This window comes from Dipodomys ordii, unplaced genomic scaffold (assembly GCF_000151885.1).
Source record: "Dipodomys ordii isolate 6190 unplaced genomic scaffold, Dord_2.0 Scaffold106, whole genome shotgun sequence".
NCBI lineage: Eukaryota > Metazoa > Chordata > Mammalia > Rodentia > Heteromyidae > Dipodomys > Dipodomys ordii.
Genome location: NW_012267322.1, coordinates 5,463,179 through 5,480,371, shown reverse-complemented (window position 1 = coordinate 5,480,371; position 17,193 = coordinate 5,463,179). Strand labels below are relative to the sequence as shown.

The window sequence follows — 17,193 nt, the reverse complement described above, 5'->3', positions numbered from 1 at the left end:
CACATTAACCATGTAGTGAAGACCTGCAGCTCTCACAGTCTGCAGAAACGCAATGGACTTCAGGAGCAAAAGGCAAAACCCATCACTTGTTCTGAGCACGCTCCCTCAGTGTTTCCAGGGAGACTGTTCTGAATGCCTTGGATTTCTGCTTTGAGTAAAGCCTATGTTTCAGGTGCTTATTGCAAGGCTATTTGTGTAGCCTTGGAAGATAAAGACATTCTCTCCCTTTAGAACAAAGGATAGGTTTGCTTACAGACTCAGAAGAATGAGAATGGCATTCTCCAGAGCAAAAGACAAACATGCTTATTACCTATCAGAAAATTCAGTTCTCTCAGTTCAAGGTTCTTCTCAATAATCTGGTCTGAATGTCTGTGTTCCTCCTAAAATTCTTATGTTGAGCTTTTAACTCCAAAGGTGACAATATTAAGAGCTGAGGCTTCAGAGATAATAGATCACAATAGTAGAACTTCTACTTCATGAGTAGACAGTGCAATTTTTTTTTGGTGGTACTGGGATTTGAACTCAAGGCCTCCCTGGGTTGCTAACTTTTATTCTGTTTTTCAGCTAGTGTCTTACACTAAACTAACTACTGGCACTGTCTTTGACTGAAATTCTTCTATCTTTGCCTCCCAAGTAAATGGGACCACAGGCAGGAGTCTATCTCGTATGGCTTGCTTTTGAGATAAGGTCTCCCTAACGTTTTTGCCCAGAGTGGCCTTAGATGGCAATCTCACTGTCTCTGCCTCCTGAGTATGTAGGATGACAGGTTTGAGCCCCGGCACCCTTAGTGTACTTCTAATGTGGTGGGGGAAGGGGGGACATGCACGCACATGGGCACACATGTGTGTTGGCTTGGAGTTTTATGCTCAAGGCTAGTGCCACAACTCCACTTCCAATTTTTTAGTGCTTTCTTGGAGATAGACTCTCATGGCCTTTCCTGCCCAGGCTAGCTTTGAATCTCAATCCTCAGATCTCAGCCTCCTGACTAGGTGGGTGAGCCACCAACACCTAGTTCTTAGTGCACTTTTGAAAGAGGCTAAGGGGCTTGTTTGTTCCTTTCACCATGTAATGATGCAGTAAGAAAGTGTCTTCTGTGAATCAGGATATAGGCCTCCCCCACTAGACACCAAAACTACCAGTACTTTGATCTTGGATTTTCCAGCCTCCAGAATCATGAAGAGAAATTCCTAAATGTTTAGAAGGTTGCATTTTGTTACAGTAGCCCAAATGAAAAAGCACCAACATGCTGATATTCTGGTTACCACTCCTGTAATAACTGGGATTTCACCACTGACTTAGGAGTCCCATGCCTTATACCAACAAGAACACAGCAGATGAATTTGTCTGCTTACTACAAGCAAGCAAGATTCTCAGACCTCACACTGTCTTGAAAGTCCTCACCTCATTGTGAATCTCTTCTCCTTGTTTCAAAACTGCAGGCTCAAAGGATTTCAGAGAGACATCTCCATTGTCCACATCATCACAGACATTCTGCAGAGCCAACTGACAGCGCTGCAAAATATAATCCAAGGTTCCTGTAGAACACTGCCAAAACAGAACCAACAGTCAGGGTTATGAGTGAGATCCAAGTTCACCAGCCACACTTCCTATGACTATTCACTAGACCTTCCTTAGGCCACTCACCATGACAGTTTTTGTTTTTATGTGGCCCTCCTGGCTCTTAATAACAGTAGGCACCCAGAGGCTCGGACACTACACACACACACACACACACACACACACACACACACACATTTTTTTTCTACATGTACTACACACACACACACACACACACACACACACATTTTTTTCTACATGTGCTACAGCACCCAGAGGCTCGGACACTCTACATACACACACACACACACTTTTTTTCTACATGTACTACAGCACCCAGAGGCTCGGACACTCTACACACACACACACACACACACTTTTTTTCTACATGTACTACAGCATACAGAACTGAGCCTTAAATGTAGAAGAAAATAAATAATCACAGGATGAATAACTAGTCAATGACTCTGTATTTCAAGTGAACCTAAAAGAAGCCAGACCACAAAACTGGTTAAAATAGAATAGTAACAGCAGGGGGGAAATTAATGTTATAAACTTGAGGCAAATGAGTTATTTTCCTTTGCTACTAAAAGCATATACTAGGCAGCTGCAGTCCTTGGCAGAAGAGATTCTTCTAATTATAAAGAATCTATGGCTCAGGCCCTCAAAGCATGCTCAAAGGCAGAATGTAGTATTTGGGCATTAGCAAGAGCACAGTCATATAGTTCATTGCTCTTTAAGGAGTAGCATGAAACAGAAAACAAATGCAAACTCTCCTCTGAATGACTGTATGTCAGAATAGAACATGAGACAGTGGGCATCTCTATTTTGATAATGAAATGATTATGATAAAAAGATACATGTATACAGACATGTATATATACATATTCATAGACATATGTCTATGGATATATAATCTTTTGATGCAATTATGGACACTGTACCTCTAACTATTTTTATTTTCATATTTGTAACTTAAACTGAGTTCTTGAAAAGAATCTTGAAGGTATATCCTCCAGTTTAAAAATTCTTTGCACAGTTATTTCCCTTTTAACTTATATGACATCAACAAGCCTGGGAACACAAAGTTTCTATGCCAAAAACAGAAGCTTGACTAATGTATATCTTAATACAAAGACCCCAGAGTGCCAAGAGCAAAAGGTAGGCACTCCAATTTGCTGCAAAGAAAAAATACAAAGGAGAAGTGAATCCACACACATACTGAGCCCCCAGTATGCAATGTCTAGAAAGTCATTCCACTTGCATATTTACTTCCTAAATAATTGAGTGGTCTGTGTACAAGGATACTAATCACATGTCCATCCATTAGCACTAAAGATTGGAAACAACCTAAATATCTCATCAATATGGAACTAGCTAAAGCAACCATGTTGCAACTTTATTTCCAGCTATAAAAACAGGTTGAAAGGGAAATGTTTATTTTTCTGGGTTTAGTGAGTTTTATTTGGTTTAAGGAACTTATGATCAGGTTGTTGTTGAATTATTGTTTTTTGTCAAAATTCTGTGAAAATATAACTTAAGTCATAAAATTCAACCACTTAAAATGTACAATGTGGTGTTTTTTAGTTATTTCCAGGTTTGTGCAACTGCAATTACAATTAGCTCATTTTATTTATTTCCCCAAATAAAACCATAGGACCTTTAGCAGTCACTCCCATTTGCACCAACTTTTCCAGCCTAATGCCACAATGAGTATACTTGCTATATCCACACCTGTGGCCATTCTAGACAAGATTCATGTGATGAATAAAATCATACAATGAGACTCTTTGTGACTAGCTTCACAGACTGATCATGTTTTCATGGTTTATCCCTGACACAGTTTGTGTTAGTACTTCATCCTTCTATGGCCACTTATACAATGGTTTGAATATGCCTCATTTTGTTGATCACTCCATATAGTGATGAACCTCTGAGCTGCATCCACTTCTGGGGCTATGTCCACTTTTTCAATAATAGAGATCAAGCCATGAAGAAAGCTTGTGTATGGTTTTCATTTCTCTTGGAGTATACCTGAGTATGTGATTGCTGTGTCATAGGGTAACTTTGCATTTAGCTTTCTAAAGGAGTGTCAGGTTGCTTCCAAAGTGACCAAACCATTGTTCATTCTTTCCAGCATGGTATAGGGGTTCCCATGGCTGTTCATGTTAGCAAAGACTTGTTACTTTCCTTGTGACTCTAGCCATCTCAGTAGGTATAAAGTGTGATGTCTCCCCTAGCTTTGATTTGCAGTTTTCTAATGACTAAGGATGGTGCATGGTTTTCATGTGTTTATTGGCATTTGTGTGCCTTCTTTAGGATAGATTTCTTAATAGCCTTTATCATTTTAAGCAGGGTTATTTGTTTTTAATTATTTATATCTAAGTATTCTTTATATATTCCAAATAGAAATTCTTTGCATGATGTGTGATTTGCAAATATTTCCTCCCATTCTGTGTTGTCTGTTCACTCTGTTGATATAAAGAGTGCTTTACTTTTTGAAATACAAAAGCTTTTATCTTTTATAGCTCCCATTTTTTCTATTATTTTCCTTAGGTCACTTGTGCTTTTGGTGTCATATTAAAAATCATTGCCTATGCCAATGTAAGAATTATATGCTGATGAGAAATTTTCAATAAGTTTTCTAAAAGAAATTCAAAAGTAAGAATTATATGCTGATGAGAAATTTTCAGTAAGTTTTCTAAAAGAAATTCAAAAGTTATAATATACAGGGTAGACAACATTGATGTATGTGTTATACATATGTATCTATGTATATATGTATTAATTAAAAGGATACCAGAATTTTGATGACATTGGTTCCATATAAGAAGTGCAAGAATGGTAGTAGCTTTAAGAAAAAGATAATACATATATAACCTTAGGCATATTTTGATATTGAGCCATCTGAGTAACTACCTATGCAAAAAATAATTATGCATAGAATTTAAATTTAAAAATAATATTCTATGTTGACCCCCAAGGACATTCTGTCAAAACTAGAAATAGAAGTCAAATAAAGATCAAGAGCCATCAAACACAATCCACTTACATCTATCCAATACAGAGGAATAGATTTCTTTAGTGATGGACTACCATGAATTTCAGAATACTACTTTCTTAAGGCAGTCTATTTCCTACATATTGTTTGGCACAGATAAATCATATAATGTTAATGCTACAAGAATATATTTATGGAAAAAGTGAGGGATAAAGTTGTATGAATTATGTTCCCCTCTTCTACTGAGGGAAATAACAAATCTTCAATGTTATAGGAAAACTTCTTTTTGTCTACTACTAATAACAATAATGTAACATGAAGCTAAAATTTTTCAGTGAGATAAAAACATAACCTTGCCACTTGAACCCAATTTTACTTCCCATAGTAATCTTCATCCACACATAGATGCAATCAATGCAGACATCAATTTATATGCTGTTTTCCACTGTTTATACATAAAGATTCAGAACTACAATTTTCAATGTTGCTAATTAAGGTGAATTTGAACAGTTTAATTACATAATCACATGCCATAAAGGCATTAAGAATCTGCTCAGCTTCTTGCTACTATTGATTATACTGGAGAAAGAAATCTCTTTATCAATATCATTCTATTATTGAAGTTTTATTTCTAAAAAAGGTGTTATAAGATCAAAGTTATGAAAATTCCATGGTGCTTTTTTCATAAATGCAATAACTTTGAAAAATACATCCAAATAGAAACACAACTAAAAGAACAGGAACTTGAAAGACTGAGATCTGATAGTCAAGGTTCCAAACCAACTCAGGCAGAGAAGTCTAGGAGCTTCTTATCTCCAATTAACCACCAAAAAGATGGAAGTGGTCCTTAGCAAAAAGAAATCAAGGCATGGGGTACTTTACTAATTCTATGCTAAAGGGGCTCCTTGCAGGAATTTTGTTGTGCATATTCATTGAAGGAAGCGAAAGTTACTTGTTCTCTCCTAATTTCCAATCCCATGTTTTCATTTGCTTGTTGGACCTCTCCATGCGGCAACTCCAACTTATTCTGCTCAAAACTGAGCTCCTGTCTTTCCCTAATCTAATGTCTTAGATTCATGATATGACTATAGATAATAGCTATATAATTCCCTAAATACCCAGACTTGAAACTCAAGAGTCATCTCAATACCTGCCACATGGAAAACATCCAATGAATTTCATGCACTCATTCATTTTTACTTTCATCATTTTTACTTTACAATCATCTGCCAAGGCTTACACTATATCTTCTGTATCAATCATGGGAATTTCTTTCCTGACAAGTTTAATTGGCATCTCCATTCTTTTCACTTCCTAAAATTATTTCTAAGATGTCAATAAAGAGCAGGCAACAGCATACAACTACCAACTTAAGCTCAAACAGCTAATTTGATACCCCACACCTTTCATGATTGATGCCAACTGCCTACACACCTTGAGATCCAGACAACATCACTCAGTATCATACAGCCATTCAATATATATCATTCCATTGCAATCACAAAATTCCTAATTTGATACTGGCTCACCTCCAAGCTGTCCTAAAATGTCTTAAAGCCACCTAATCCTGTGCATATTCAATGTCTACACTTTACCCATCCTAGTGCTTATTACAAACTTCACTTTATCTAGGATACATTATGTTCCTTTCTACCTTCTATTCTATACTAAACCTACCAGTAGTCTGCAACCATCCTTTGTGTTTTGGCTTTAGTTTTTTTTTTTCTCTTTTTTTTTTTTTCTTTGTCGGCCGTGGGGCTTGAACTCTGGGCCTGGGCGCTGTCCCTCAGCTCTTCAGCTCAAGGCGAGCGCTCTACCACTTGAGCTACAGCGCCAATTCCTTTTTTTTTGGTTTTTTGAGATAGGGTCTTAATATGTATCTTCAGTTGACCTTGAACTTGAATTACTTGCATCTGGTAAATTCTTGTACTCAGAAAATATATTAGCCATTCCTGCTCACAAGTACCTAAAAGAATACAATGACAGATGGGAACTAGTGGTTCATGGCTGTCATCTAGCTATTCAGAGGCTAAGATCTAGAATACTGTAGTTCCAAGGCAAACCTGATAGAAAACCCTGTGTTACTCCATCTTCAAAATTAACTGATAAAGAGGTGAGCTGGAGGTGTGGCTTAACTGGCAAAACACCAGCCAAGCAAGCAGCTGTGAGGTTCAGAGATCAAACTCCAAAAACAGAACCAGTGGCTCATAGCTATAATCCTTGCCACTGGGTTGGCTGAGAAGAGAAAGATCATAGCTCAAGATCAGCCTGGAGAAAAAAGTCACAATTCCCCTTCTCAATCTATAGCTGATACAGTGGCTCAGGACTGACATTATACCTACATGTGAGGCTGAGACAGGTAGGATCCTAGTCTCAGGTCAACCGGGAACTATTAGTTCCACAAGATCCTTTGTCAGTGGAAGAAGTTGAGCATGGTAGTGTGCACCTATCATCTCAGCTATGACTGGAAACTTAAAATAGGAAGACTATAGTCTAGGCACAGTATGGAGGCCTGGGAAAAGAAGGAGACCCTATCCTAAAACTCTAGCACAAAAGAAGGGTGAAGCCAGAGCACAGCAGTATAGAGTACCTGCCTAGGTCCCAAGTTCAAACTCCAGCACGACTGAAAAAGAAAAGAATATTTTAAATACAGAGTTCAACAAAAGTTTGCAGAATGGATGAATAAACTGAAATCCCTTCTTCTGAATAGTAGCTTTCAATTAACTTTTTACACAAACAGCTTCAGTTGTCCCTATGTCCTATTACCTTTTAATCAGAAAAAAAATGAAAAGATATTAGTAGTAACTCAATAACAGTATTAGTGGCTAACATCTTTGCCTATATATATATATATATCAGTCACTGTAAAAGAACTTACTTGCATTAACTCATTTAATCCTCATAAGAACCACATGAATCAGGTATGACTTTTATCCTATCAAACATAATTCCCAAGCTTTTATTCATCATTGAACATTCATTTGAACAGAGCTAATGAGCTTGGCTCCTCTCCTAGGTTAGACTAGGAAAGATGTAAGAAGGACACCTTTCCTTCCAACTGCTTTCCCTCCTCCCTGCCCACTTCTTTTCTTCCCTGCAGAACCTACTTAGAACAATCAACACCTGCCAATGGCATTTATCTTTCCCCAGAAGCATAACTCAAATAACCTCAGACAATTACTTCTATGTTGATTTGTTTAACATTTGTCTCCCCAACTCAAATGTAAGTTCAATAAAAGTAATGGACAGAACAGTCATGTTGACAGCTCTTTCTCCCAAACACATGACAGACACTGAAAGATTTAAAACAATGAATGAATGAAAATGAGAAGAAAAGACTAAAGAGGGAGACAGAAATGCTGGATGGACTTTCTGACTTCTTAGAAAGTCAATCATGCCTTTTCTGCTGCACAGCAACATGGCCAGTCTACAATTAAGCTACGTAATTGTCAAAAGACAGGGCCACCACCTTATCAAATCACAGACTCAGGACCAGAAAGGCCTCATTCTTGTTCTTCTTTGCCACACAGCATTAACACTTCTGCCCTGTGTTCTCACACTTAGCCCTGTAGATTCCTAAAAAGTCAAACTAGAAGGCAAAGCTCAGACCTGTACACTTGTACACCAAGTTGTAATCCTTCTCATGATTATTCTCTTACTCTCTGGATCTTGACAGTGGTGTTTTTGTGTTTTCTTCATCTCTTTACTTTCCATTCTGAACTACTCTGTCTGATCAGCTGACCAGCAGCCCTTGCCAAAGGATGATGAGAGCAGACTTTAGCAAGAAATCTCTGGGCTACAAACACAACTGGGAGTTCTAACACTCCTTAACATCTTGATAAGTTTGTGCTCAACTTAGTTTAACCAAAAAATGAAGAAAAATGTTAATTCACAGACATTTGAACCCAGCCACAATGAACATACACATAAGGCATACAAATTTACCTCATTTCCCCTGGTTATATCCTGCCCTTGAACTTGACAATTACAATCACCTATGAAAATCTGACACTAGTAAAGGCTACAAAATGGCATTCACATTCTCCAAGAAATATAATCCCAAGAAACAAAACACTTATCCTAACCTGTGAATAAACTTTAAAACTGCATCTGACACAACCAAAAGCTTTTAAGAAAGCACATAAATAAAGACTAAACTTAAGTTAGATGGAAGCAATTTTCCTATCAAGGACTCATCTAAAGCTCCATGATAAATTGCTTGCTCAACCACTTCTGTCACATTGAGTTAAGTGTGAATCACAGTTTTATTTACACTTACCTCTGCCACTCGGTGGGTGGAACTAAATCGAGGTTGGGAACCAGCCAAAACACAGTGTTGGTGGGTGGCATTAAGATCATCTGAAGAAAAATAAAAAATAAAAAAAATTCTAAAATATGATTATTAGTTAATATATACTATCCCCTATTTAACTAAGATACAAAGTAAATTTCAAACTCATTCAAGAAACAATAATGAGCCAGGCACCAGTGGTTCACACCAATAATCCTAACTATTCAAGAAGCTGAGATCTGAGGACTGTGGTTCCAAGCCAGCATGGGCAGGAAAGTCCATGAGACTCATCTCCAGTTAAGCATCAAAGAGCCAAAAAAGAAGTTGGGGCTCAAGTGGTAGAGAGCTAGCCTTGAACAAAAAAAGTTTAGGGACAGCACCCAGTCCCTATGTTCAAGCCCCAGATCTGGCACTAAAATATATACATACTTTTATATATATATATATTTTTTTTTCTAAAGAAAGAAAGAAAAGGCCGGGAGCCAATAGCTCATGCCTTTACTCAGGAGGCTAAGATCTGAGGATCATGGTTCAAAGACAGCCCAGGCAGGAAAGTCCGTGAGACTCTTATCTCTAATTAACCACTAGAAAGCCAGAAGTGGTGCTGTGGTTCATGTGGTAGAGCACTTTCCTTGAGCTGAAGAGCTCAAGGACAGCACCTAGGCCCAGAGTACAAGCCCCACAACCAACAAAAAGAAAAAGATAAAAAGAAAAAGAAAGAAAAATGAATAGGAAATTAACACCTCATATTAACACCTCATACTCTGTAAATCAATGCTTGTAGGGGTAATATATATATATATATATATATGTATATATATAGCATGTATATGTGTGTACATGTAAATATATGCATATATACTTACATATTTATAACATTTATGTCTTATAGCTATTTACATCTATAATATTATCTTTTATTATATGTATTAGTACATAAATGATACAAACCAGGACACTTTCAAAAGTAAAAGGAGATGCTATTAATAATTCAATAATTATTCTAAGCAGAAAAAGTCAGATAAGGTGATGTTAGGGAAATGAACCCTAAGATATGTATTCAAATGTTTGTTTTTCTTTCTTGCGATTGTTTCAAACACATTTATAAGATTATTTCTTTGTTGCTATGTATGTCCCTCCCCTACAGTATAACCCCTGATTTCACTGTATTTGATGTTGGTATAATTTGTGGAGTGGAAGGGGAAAAACAAATCGTTTAAATAGGGATACAGGTGGACCCATTGCAACAATGAGATGTACAAGTCGTTATGTCGAAAACGAACTTTACAACTTTGGTGCAGGGGCGGGGAGGACTGGGTGGGGGGGCAGGGGAAGGATGGGAAGGGATGGGAAGAGGAAACAAAGGAGGAGGCTACAATGCTTGATAAGAAATGTACTGATTATCTTGCCCATGTAATTGTAACCCCTCTGTACAGTATTTTCACAATAAAAAAAATAATATTATTATTATTCTGAGACAAGAATGAACCAACACTGACCTCAGCAAACATGAGGAGGTCCCACTCCTATGACACTCTCCCACCATGATATTAACTACTTATAGACTGAATATCTTTGTTCTTCACATAACATTTCTACTTCTAGTCATATCTATAAATTGAGACAGAATTCTTTTCTGTTATTTAGAGATGAACCTCTTTCATCTAAAATCTGCCTCTTTCTGTAACTGAGATTATTAATGTTGTCAACAATATTTCAGGCAACAAACCAACTACTTCCACCAAACATGTTTAGCTCTCAGAAAAAAAAATTCAAGCCTAAAGAAAGAAGTAGCTGGTAAACTCATCAACTGAAGAATACTCCACTAAAACCATGTTAGGAGAAAGATCAACAGACAACTTGTTGCATATTCTAAGGATTAATGTTATACAGCAGACAAATTCTGTATCACTTTAACTGTGTATATTATTTCTTCTACTGCAAAAAATTGAGTACATGCTTTTCTACATAGCTAATACTGGCCTCTTGCCATGATACCAAGATAGTAATATTAAGAGGCAAAGGCTACCAGGCAGTAAAATCAACATAAAATATGAAAACATAGAAAGAAAATGCAAATTGACAACTAAAGGGCTTCTATTGTCAGCTATTATGAAATAACAGTGCCAAAGTTTACCCTCTACTTTCAGTAACTAGAACATAAAGTAAAAATATGAATCAAAGATTTCTGACACTTAAAAATAGAAACAACATAAATAATGCTTCCAGGTTCCCTAACTTACTTAGAAATAGTTTCAAAGACAAAGTAGAGAAGGGGAAGCCAGCTAAAAAGACAGAGATTAGAGTTTATGAACATCAAGACAGCAAGATTTGTAAGTCAGAATACTGGAATAGAAGAATATGCACAGAGAGGGAGCAAGAAGATCTACAGAAAGGTTTCAAGTCTTTTGCTAAGTACTGTGAATATGTGAATGGAATTCCCAGGTCCTGAAAAGGAAGCATCTGAATACAGTAGGCTCAGCAAACCAGACCTTACAGATGACTGGGAATACAGTGTTCCAGTAGCCAGGCTGTTCCTACAACAAGTTACTAGGTAATCCTTAGTAAAAGCATCACCATCAGCCAGGTACAAGTGGCTCACACATCCTAGCTCCACAGGAGGTTGAGATATGAGGATGGTAGTTCAAAGCCAGGAAAACTCCTTAAGAATCTTTTCTCCAATTAACCAACAAAAGCCAGATGTAGAGCTGTGGTTCAAAGTGGCAGAGTTCAAAAAAAGTTTATGGACAGTGCCTGGGCCTTAAATCAAAGCCCCAGGACCAGCACAAAAGAAAAGAAAATTGAGAAAGAGAGAGGAAGAGGAAGAGGAAGAGGAAGAGGAAGGGAAGGGAGGGAGGAAGGAAGGAAGGAGGAGAGGGATAGAGGGAGGAAGACGGAAAGAAGAGAGGGAAGGAGGGAGGGACGGAGGGATGGAGAGAAGGGAGAGAAAAACTGAAAAAATCTGGTATCTACATTAGGAAAGAAAGAACCTCAGCAATGCTTGGTAAGAAATGTACGCATTATCCTGCCCATGCAATTGTAACTCCTCTGTACAGTATGTTCACAAATAAAATAAAATTAAATTAAAAAAAAAGAAAGAACCTCAGAGGATGTATATGACAAACCTACACCTAGCATTACACTTAATGGTGAAAACCTAAAGTCATTTCCTTTGAAATCAGGAACAAGACAAGGACATCTACTCTCTCCTCTCCTCTTCAATATAGTACTAGAATTATTAGCAAGAGCAATAAGGCCAGAGAAAAAACATAAAGGCAATCCAACTAGGGAAACTACCCTCTTTGCAGATGACATGATTCTGTATTTATAGAACCCTATAGATAACACCGCCCACCCCCGCTCCAAGTTACTTGAACTGATCCAAAACTTTGGCAAAGTAGCAGGGTATAAAAACAACCTACAAAAATCAGTAGCATTTCTGGATGCCAACTATGAATGAGAAGAGTAAGACTGAAATCAGGAAATCAACTCCTTTTGTAATAACCTCAAAAAGCAAAAACAAAACAAAAAAAGTAGGAATTAACCAAAGATGTGAAGGACCTCTATTGTGAAAATTTTAATCTGAAAAAAAGAACTTAAGCAAATTTAAGGAAATAGAAGAAACTTCCATGCTCCTGGATTGGAAGAATTAACATCGTGAAAATGGCAATATTGCCCAAAGCAATTTACAAATTCTATGCAATACTCATCAAAATCCCAAAAACATTCTTCAATAAAATACAGAAAGAAATCCAAAATATCATATGGAGTAACAAATACCCAAATACCAAAAACAATCCTTAGCAGGAAGAACACTTAGAAGAATATCAATACCAAACTTCAAACTCTATTACAAAGCTATAGTAACAATAACAGATTGGTAGTGGCACAAGAATAGACCTGAGGACCAATTAAACCAAATAGAAGATCCAGGAATGAATCCACAGACCTACAGCCATCCAATCTTTGATAAGGGAACTAAAAACACAAGTTGGAAAAAATCCTCTTCAACAAATGGTGCTCTTCAACAAACTTAAGCTAGATCCTTATAGATCACCCTGCACCAGAATCAATTCCAAATCAATCAAAGACCTCAATGTAAGGCCAGATACCATGAAAGTATTACAGAAAGGGATAAGGGAAATGCTAGGGCTACCTGGCATGGAACAAAACTTCCTAAGTAAAGATCCAGAATCACAACAAATCAAAGAAAGACTGGATAAACGATAATGCATCAAATTGAAGAGTTTCTGCATGACAAAGAACATAGCTAACAAGATTAAACAGAAAGCCCACAAAATGGGAGATGACCTTCACTAGGTATACATCAGAAAAGGGCCTCATATCTAAAATATAGTTCAAAAAAATTAAACCTCCCAAAAACAAGTCCTCAAAGAAACAACAACCCAATTAATAAATGGGCTAAAGACTTAAAGAGTGACTTCTCTGAAGAAGTAAGAATGACCAATAGACCCACAAAGAAATGTTCAACATCTCTAGCCATAAAAGAAATGCCAACCAAAACAACATTGAGATTCCACTTCATCCAAGCTAGAATGGCCATTAACAAGAAAATTAATAAAAACAGATGCTTGTGGAGGGAACTCTACTACACTGCTGGTGGGAATGTAAACTTGTTCAACTACTCTGGAAAGTAGTATGGAAGTTCCTTAAAAGACTAAACAAGTAACTTTCCTACAAACAAGCAATTCCAATAGAAGACAAACAAGGCCACACTAAAGTTGCCAGCACAACTATGTTCACCGCAGCATTGTTTACCATAACCAAGATATGGAAACAACCCAGATGCCCCTCAATAAATGAATGGATCAAGAAAATGTGGTACATACATATATATACACAATGGAATTCCACTCATCCAGCAAAAAGAACAGTATTATACCACTCATAAGGAAATGGAAAAATTTGGAAAAAATTATATTAAGCGAAGTATGCCAGACCCAAAGAAACACAGATTGCATGGTTTCCCTCATTGTGGTAATTAGAATGTGCCTACATATCTACATACAAGTAAACACACTGGATGATAAATGAAAAACAATAACAACAACAACACTGGAACATGATAAATTATACATGTCTCTAGGCATTCACACAGTGAGACCAAAGGAAGATATTCTTAGTAGAGGATCACATAGGTACAATAGCTATGTGCATTTGACCATACAAAATAATCTTTATCAAAATGAACTCCAGGAAATGAGAACAAGAAAGTTTTTTTTCCTTTGTTGATGTTTTTGTTTTCATTTCCCTTTGGCTTGTTTATTTATCTGTCTTGGGGAGGGTAATATGGGTGGGGGCACAGAAATGGGGGTATGAAGGGTGAGCAAATGAAGCAGTGATGCTGAAAATGAACTATACAATTTGTGCATCAGGACAGGAGGAAAAAACTGGGAGAAAGTGAGGTAAGGAGTGACATTATTCAAAAACAAATGTACTCTTTCATTTGACTTAATCTGATTATAACCCCTCTGAATATCACCTTTACAATAGCAATAAATAAGTTTTAAAGATGAAAGCCTTAGAGAAGGAACACATGATCATAAAAATTAAAATGACTATTTTATCTTCTATTGATCTAACACTTTTCAAAATAATAGAAACAATATATTCAATTATACATGCACATATATTAGCGTAAGCATGAAATGAAATGAATGATAGCAACAAAACAAGTGAGCAAAGTGAGGAATTAGAAACATATAGTTATTTTAATATACTTGTATAATCTGTGAAGCTGTTTATTAACAGACCACACTAGTAATAAAAAACTTAGGCACTGGTCCTAGCTATAAAGCTTTTAGAGGAAAAAAGTCAGATATTCCAGTTTCAGTTCTAGCTTTTTTCTGATTCTAAGATTTGAACAACTCATAGGCTCTTCTGTAACTTAAAAAAAAATGGGGGGGGGGGATCCTATCGTGGTGCCTGAACTCTGGGCCTGGGCGCTGTCGCTCAGCTCTTCAGCTCAAGGCTAGCGCTCTACCACTTGAGCCACAACGCCACTTGAGGCTTTTTTCTTTTTGCTTATGTGATGCTGAAGAATCGAACCGAGGGCCTCATGCATGCAAGGCAAGCGCTCTACCACTGAGCCACCTTCCCGGCCCAATTTTAAAATTTTAAATAAATGAAATTACAAGCTCAATAGTTCCTAACCTGTAGTGAACAAATTCCTGAGCTGGATAAACAGCAAACAAAGAGATTGGAGTTCTTTGCACATGATCCAACTTCTGTTATACACAGAATACAAGATAAGTGTTACCCATATGTTTACTTCTATTTTACAAGTATGTAGCTTTGCCAAAGGAATATTACAATAAACTTTACAAATATTTTTAATTAATGAAAACATCAAAATTAAGGCTTACTTTTATGTTGCATGCAAACAATTTAATTTCAATAAAAATTTAAAATTTTAAGTATAAAACAGATAGACTAAAATCTGAGCAAAAAATGTCATGAATAAAAAATATTATATAAGGGGTCCATTTTTCCATGAAAATATAACAATTCTTAATGTGCATGTATCTAACAACAGAACATCAAAATGTAAGGCAAAAATCTCATAAATCACAGTATAAATAGACAAAAACATGATTCTAGCTGGAGACTTAAACATTCTTCTGTCAAAAAAGGATGGATAGAGCAGACAGAAAATCATTAAAGACACAGTTGAACTCAAAAACTCCATCAATAAAGTGAATATAATTGATATCAATAGACTACTTCATCCAACAACAGGAGAATAAATATTCCAATCAAGATCTCATGAAGCAAGTAGGAATAGAAAAGGGAAAGACGGGGGAGAATGATGAAAGAGGTGACATTGATCAAGATGCATTGTACTCAGAACCTGATTTTTGGAATTTAAAACCTCTTTGTACAATTAAATAAAAAATAAGAAAGTAGATCACATGTAGCAGACACCAAGATAATCTACATTCTGGCCTAAAATGAACATTACCAAATGAAAATCATACAATATCTACCCTCAAATCACAATGAAATTTTAAAAAATAAAAATGGAAAAATAGCTTGCAAAACAAAAAGTAGATGGAGATTGGGTAATAGCACTACTAAATAGGTCAAAGAAGAAATCTCAAGGAAAACTATAGAACTGCTATGAACTAAGGGAGCAAAGATTTACTTTGATTTCCAAAGTTTCAGTACATCGTCAGCTGGATCCAGTGCTTGTAACAAGAAAGAAATACCATAGCTGTCAGGTATCATGAAGGAACACTGTGTCATGGTAGCCAGGTGGTAGAGACAAACAAGAAGGCACCAGGGACAAAACATACTCTTTAAAGAAACACCCCAATGACCCACCTCCTCCAAACAAACCCCACCACCTAACAGTCGATCAACTATTAATTCATCAGTAGATTAACACCAATTATGTGATTAGATATTTATAATCCATTTACATCTCAATAGTTCAACCAGGAGATGACTAAACCCTGAACACTTGAGATTTCTTGGGGTGTATTTTATATCCAAACAACAGCCATTTATCAAAATTTGTTGAATAAGAGGTAAACATTTCTTAGAGAAAAATATCAAATATGTATATAAAAAGTATATATCAGGAACTGGAAAGGTGGCTCAGTGATGGAGTGCTTGCCTTGCATGCACGAGGCCCTGGGTTCGATTCCTCAGTACCACATGAACAGAAAAAGCCAGAAGTGGCAATGTGGCTCAAATGGTAGAGGCTAGCCTTGAGCTGAAGAGCTGAGTGACAGCACCCAGGCTCATAGTTCAGGCCCCAAGAACCACACACACACACAAGAAAAAGTATATATCAATGCATGAACCTGGACTATTCACAGATTTCTTACACTCAGATTTGAGTAAGTGCATAAATAAATAAATAAATTAAAAATCTGAATTCCTCTGTTCCATGCTTTACACAACACAGTTGATAAGGAGAAGCTCTCATTCAGTCCCAAGTTATCACCAGTTTTGTTTAAACATTGAGATATAGTCAGTGTTTCCCAACCATTATTTTAATATATATATGTAAATATATACCCATAAAACGAATGTGCCAGAACTAAAAGTAAAGCTAATATGTTTATTTATGTGATAATGTGAAAATCTGAAAGATTGAAAGGTAGTATGTTTTCAATGAAATTTAAAGTAAAAGTTCACTACCAAACTCTATAAAGCCATCATAACCTTTATCCCAAAACCAGACAGGGACTCATCAAAGAAAGAGGACATTTCTTTGATAAACACTGTTGCAAAACTTCTAAACAAAATTTTGGCCAATTGACCTCAACAACCCATCAAAAAAAATCATACACCATGGTCAAACAGGATCCATTTC

General features: G+C 36.6%; 1 protein-coding gene across 1 annotated transcript in view; it reads right to left on the bottom strand.

Annotated features, from left to right (window-relative positions):
• Positions 1-17,193, bottom strand: part of Fto (fat mass and obesity associated) — a 379,565-nt gene that overhangs the window by 211,712 nt on the left and 150,660 nt on the right. Inside the window, exons 5-6 of the mRNA XM_013027975.1 lie at positions 8,838-8,917; positions 1,402-1,545 (exon numbers count right to left, since the gene is read on the bottom strand). Of these exons, the coding sequence (XP_012883429.1) occupies positions 1,402-1,545; positions 8,838-8,917 (224 nt within the window). The remainder of the gene's footprint in view (positions 1-1,401; positions 1,546-8,837; positions 8,918-17,193) is intronic.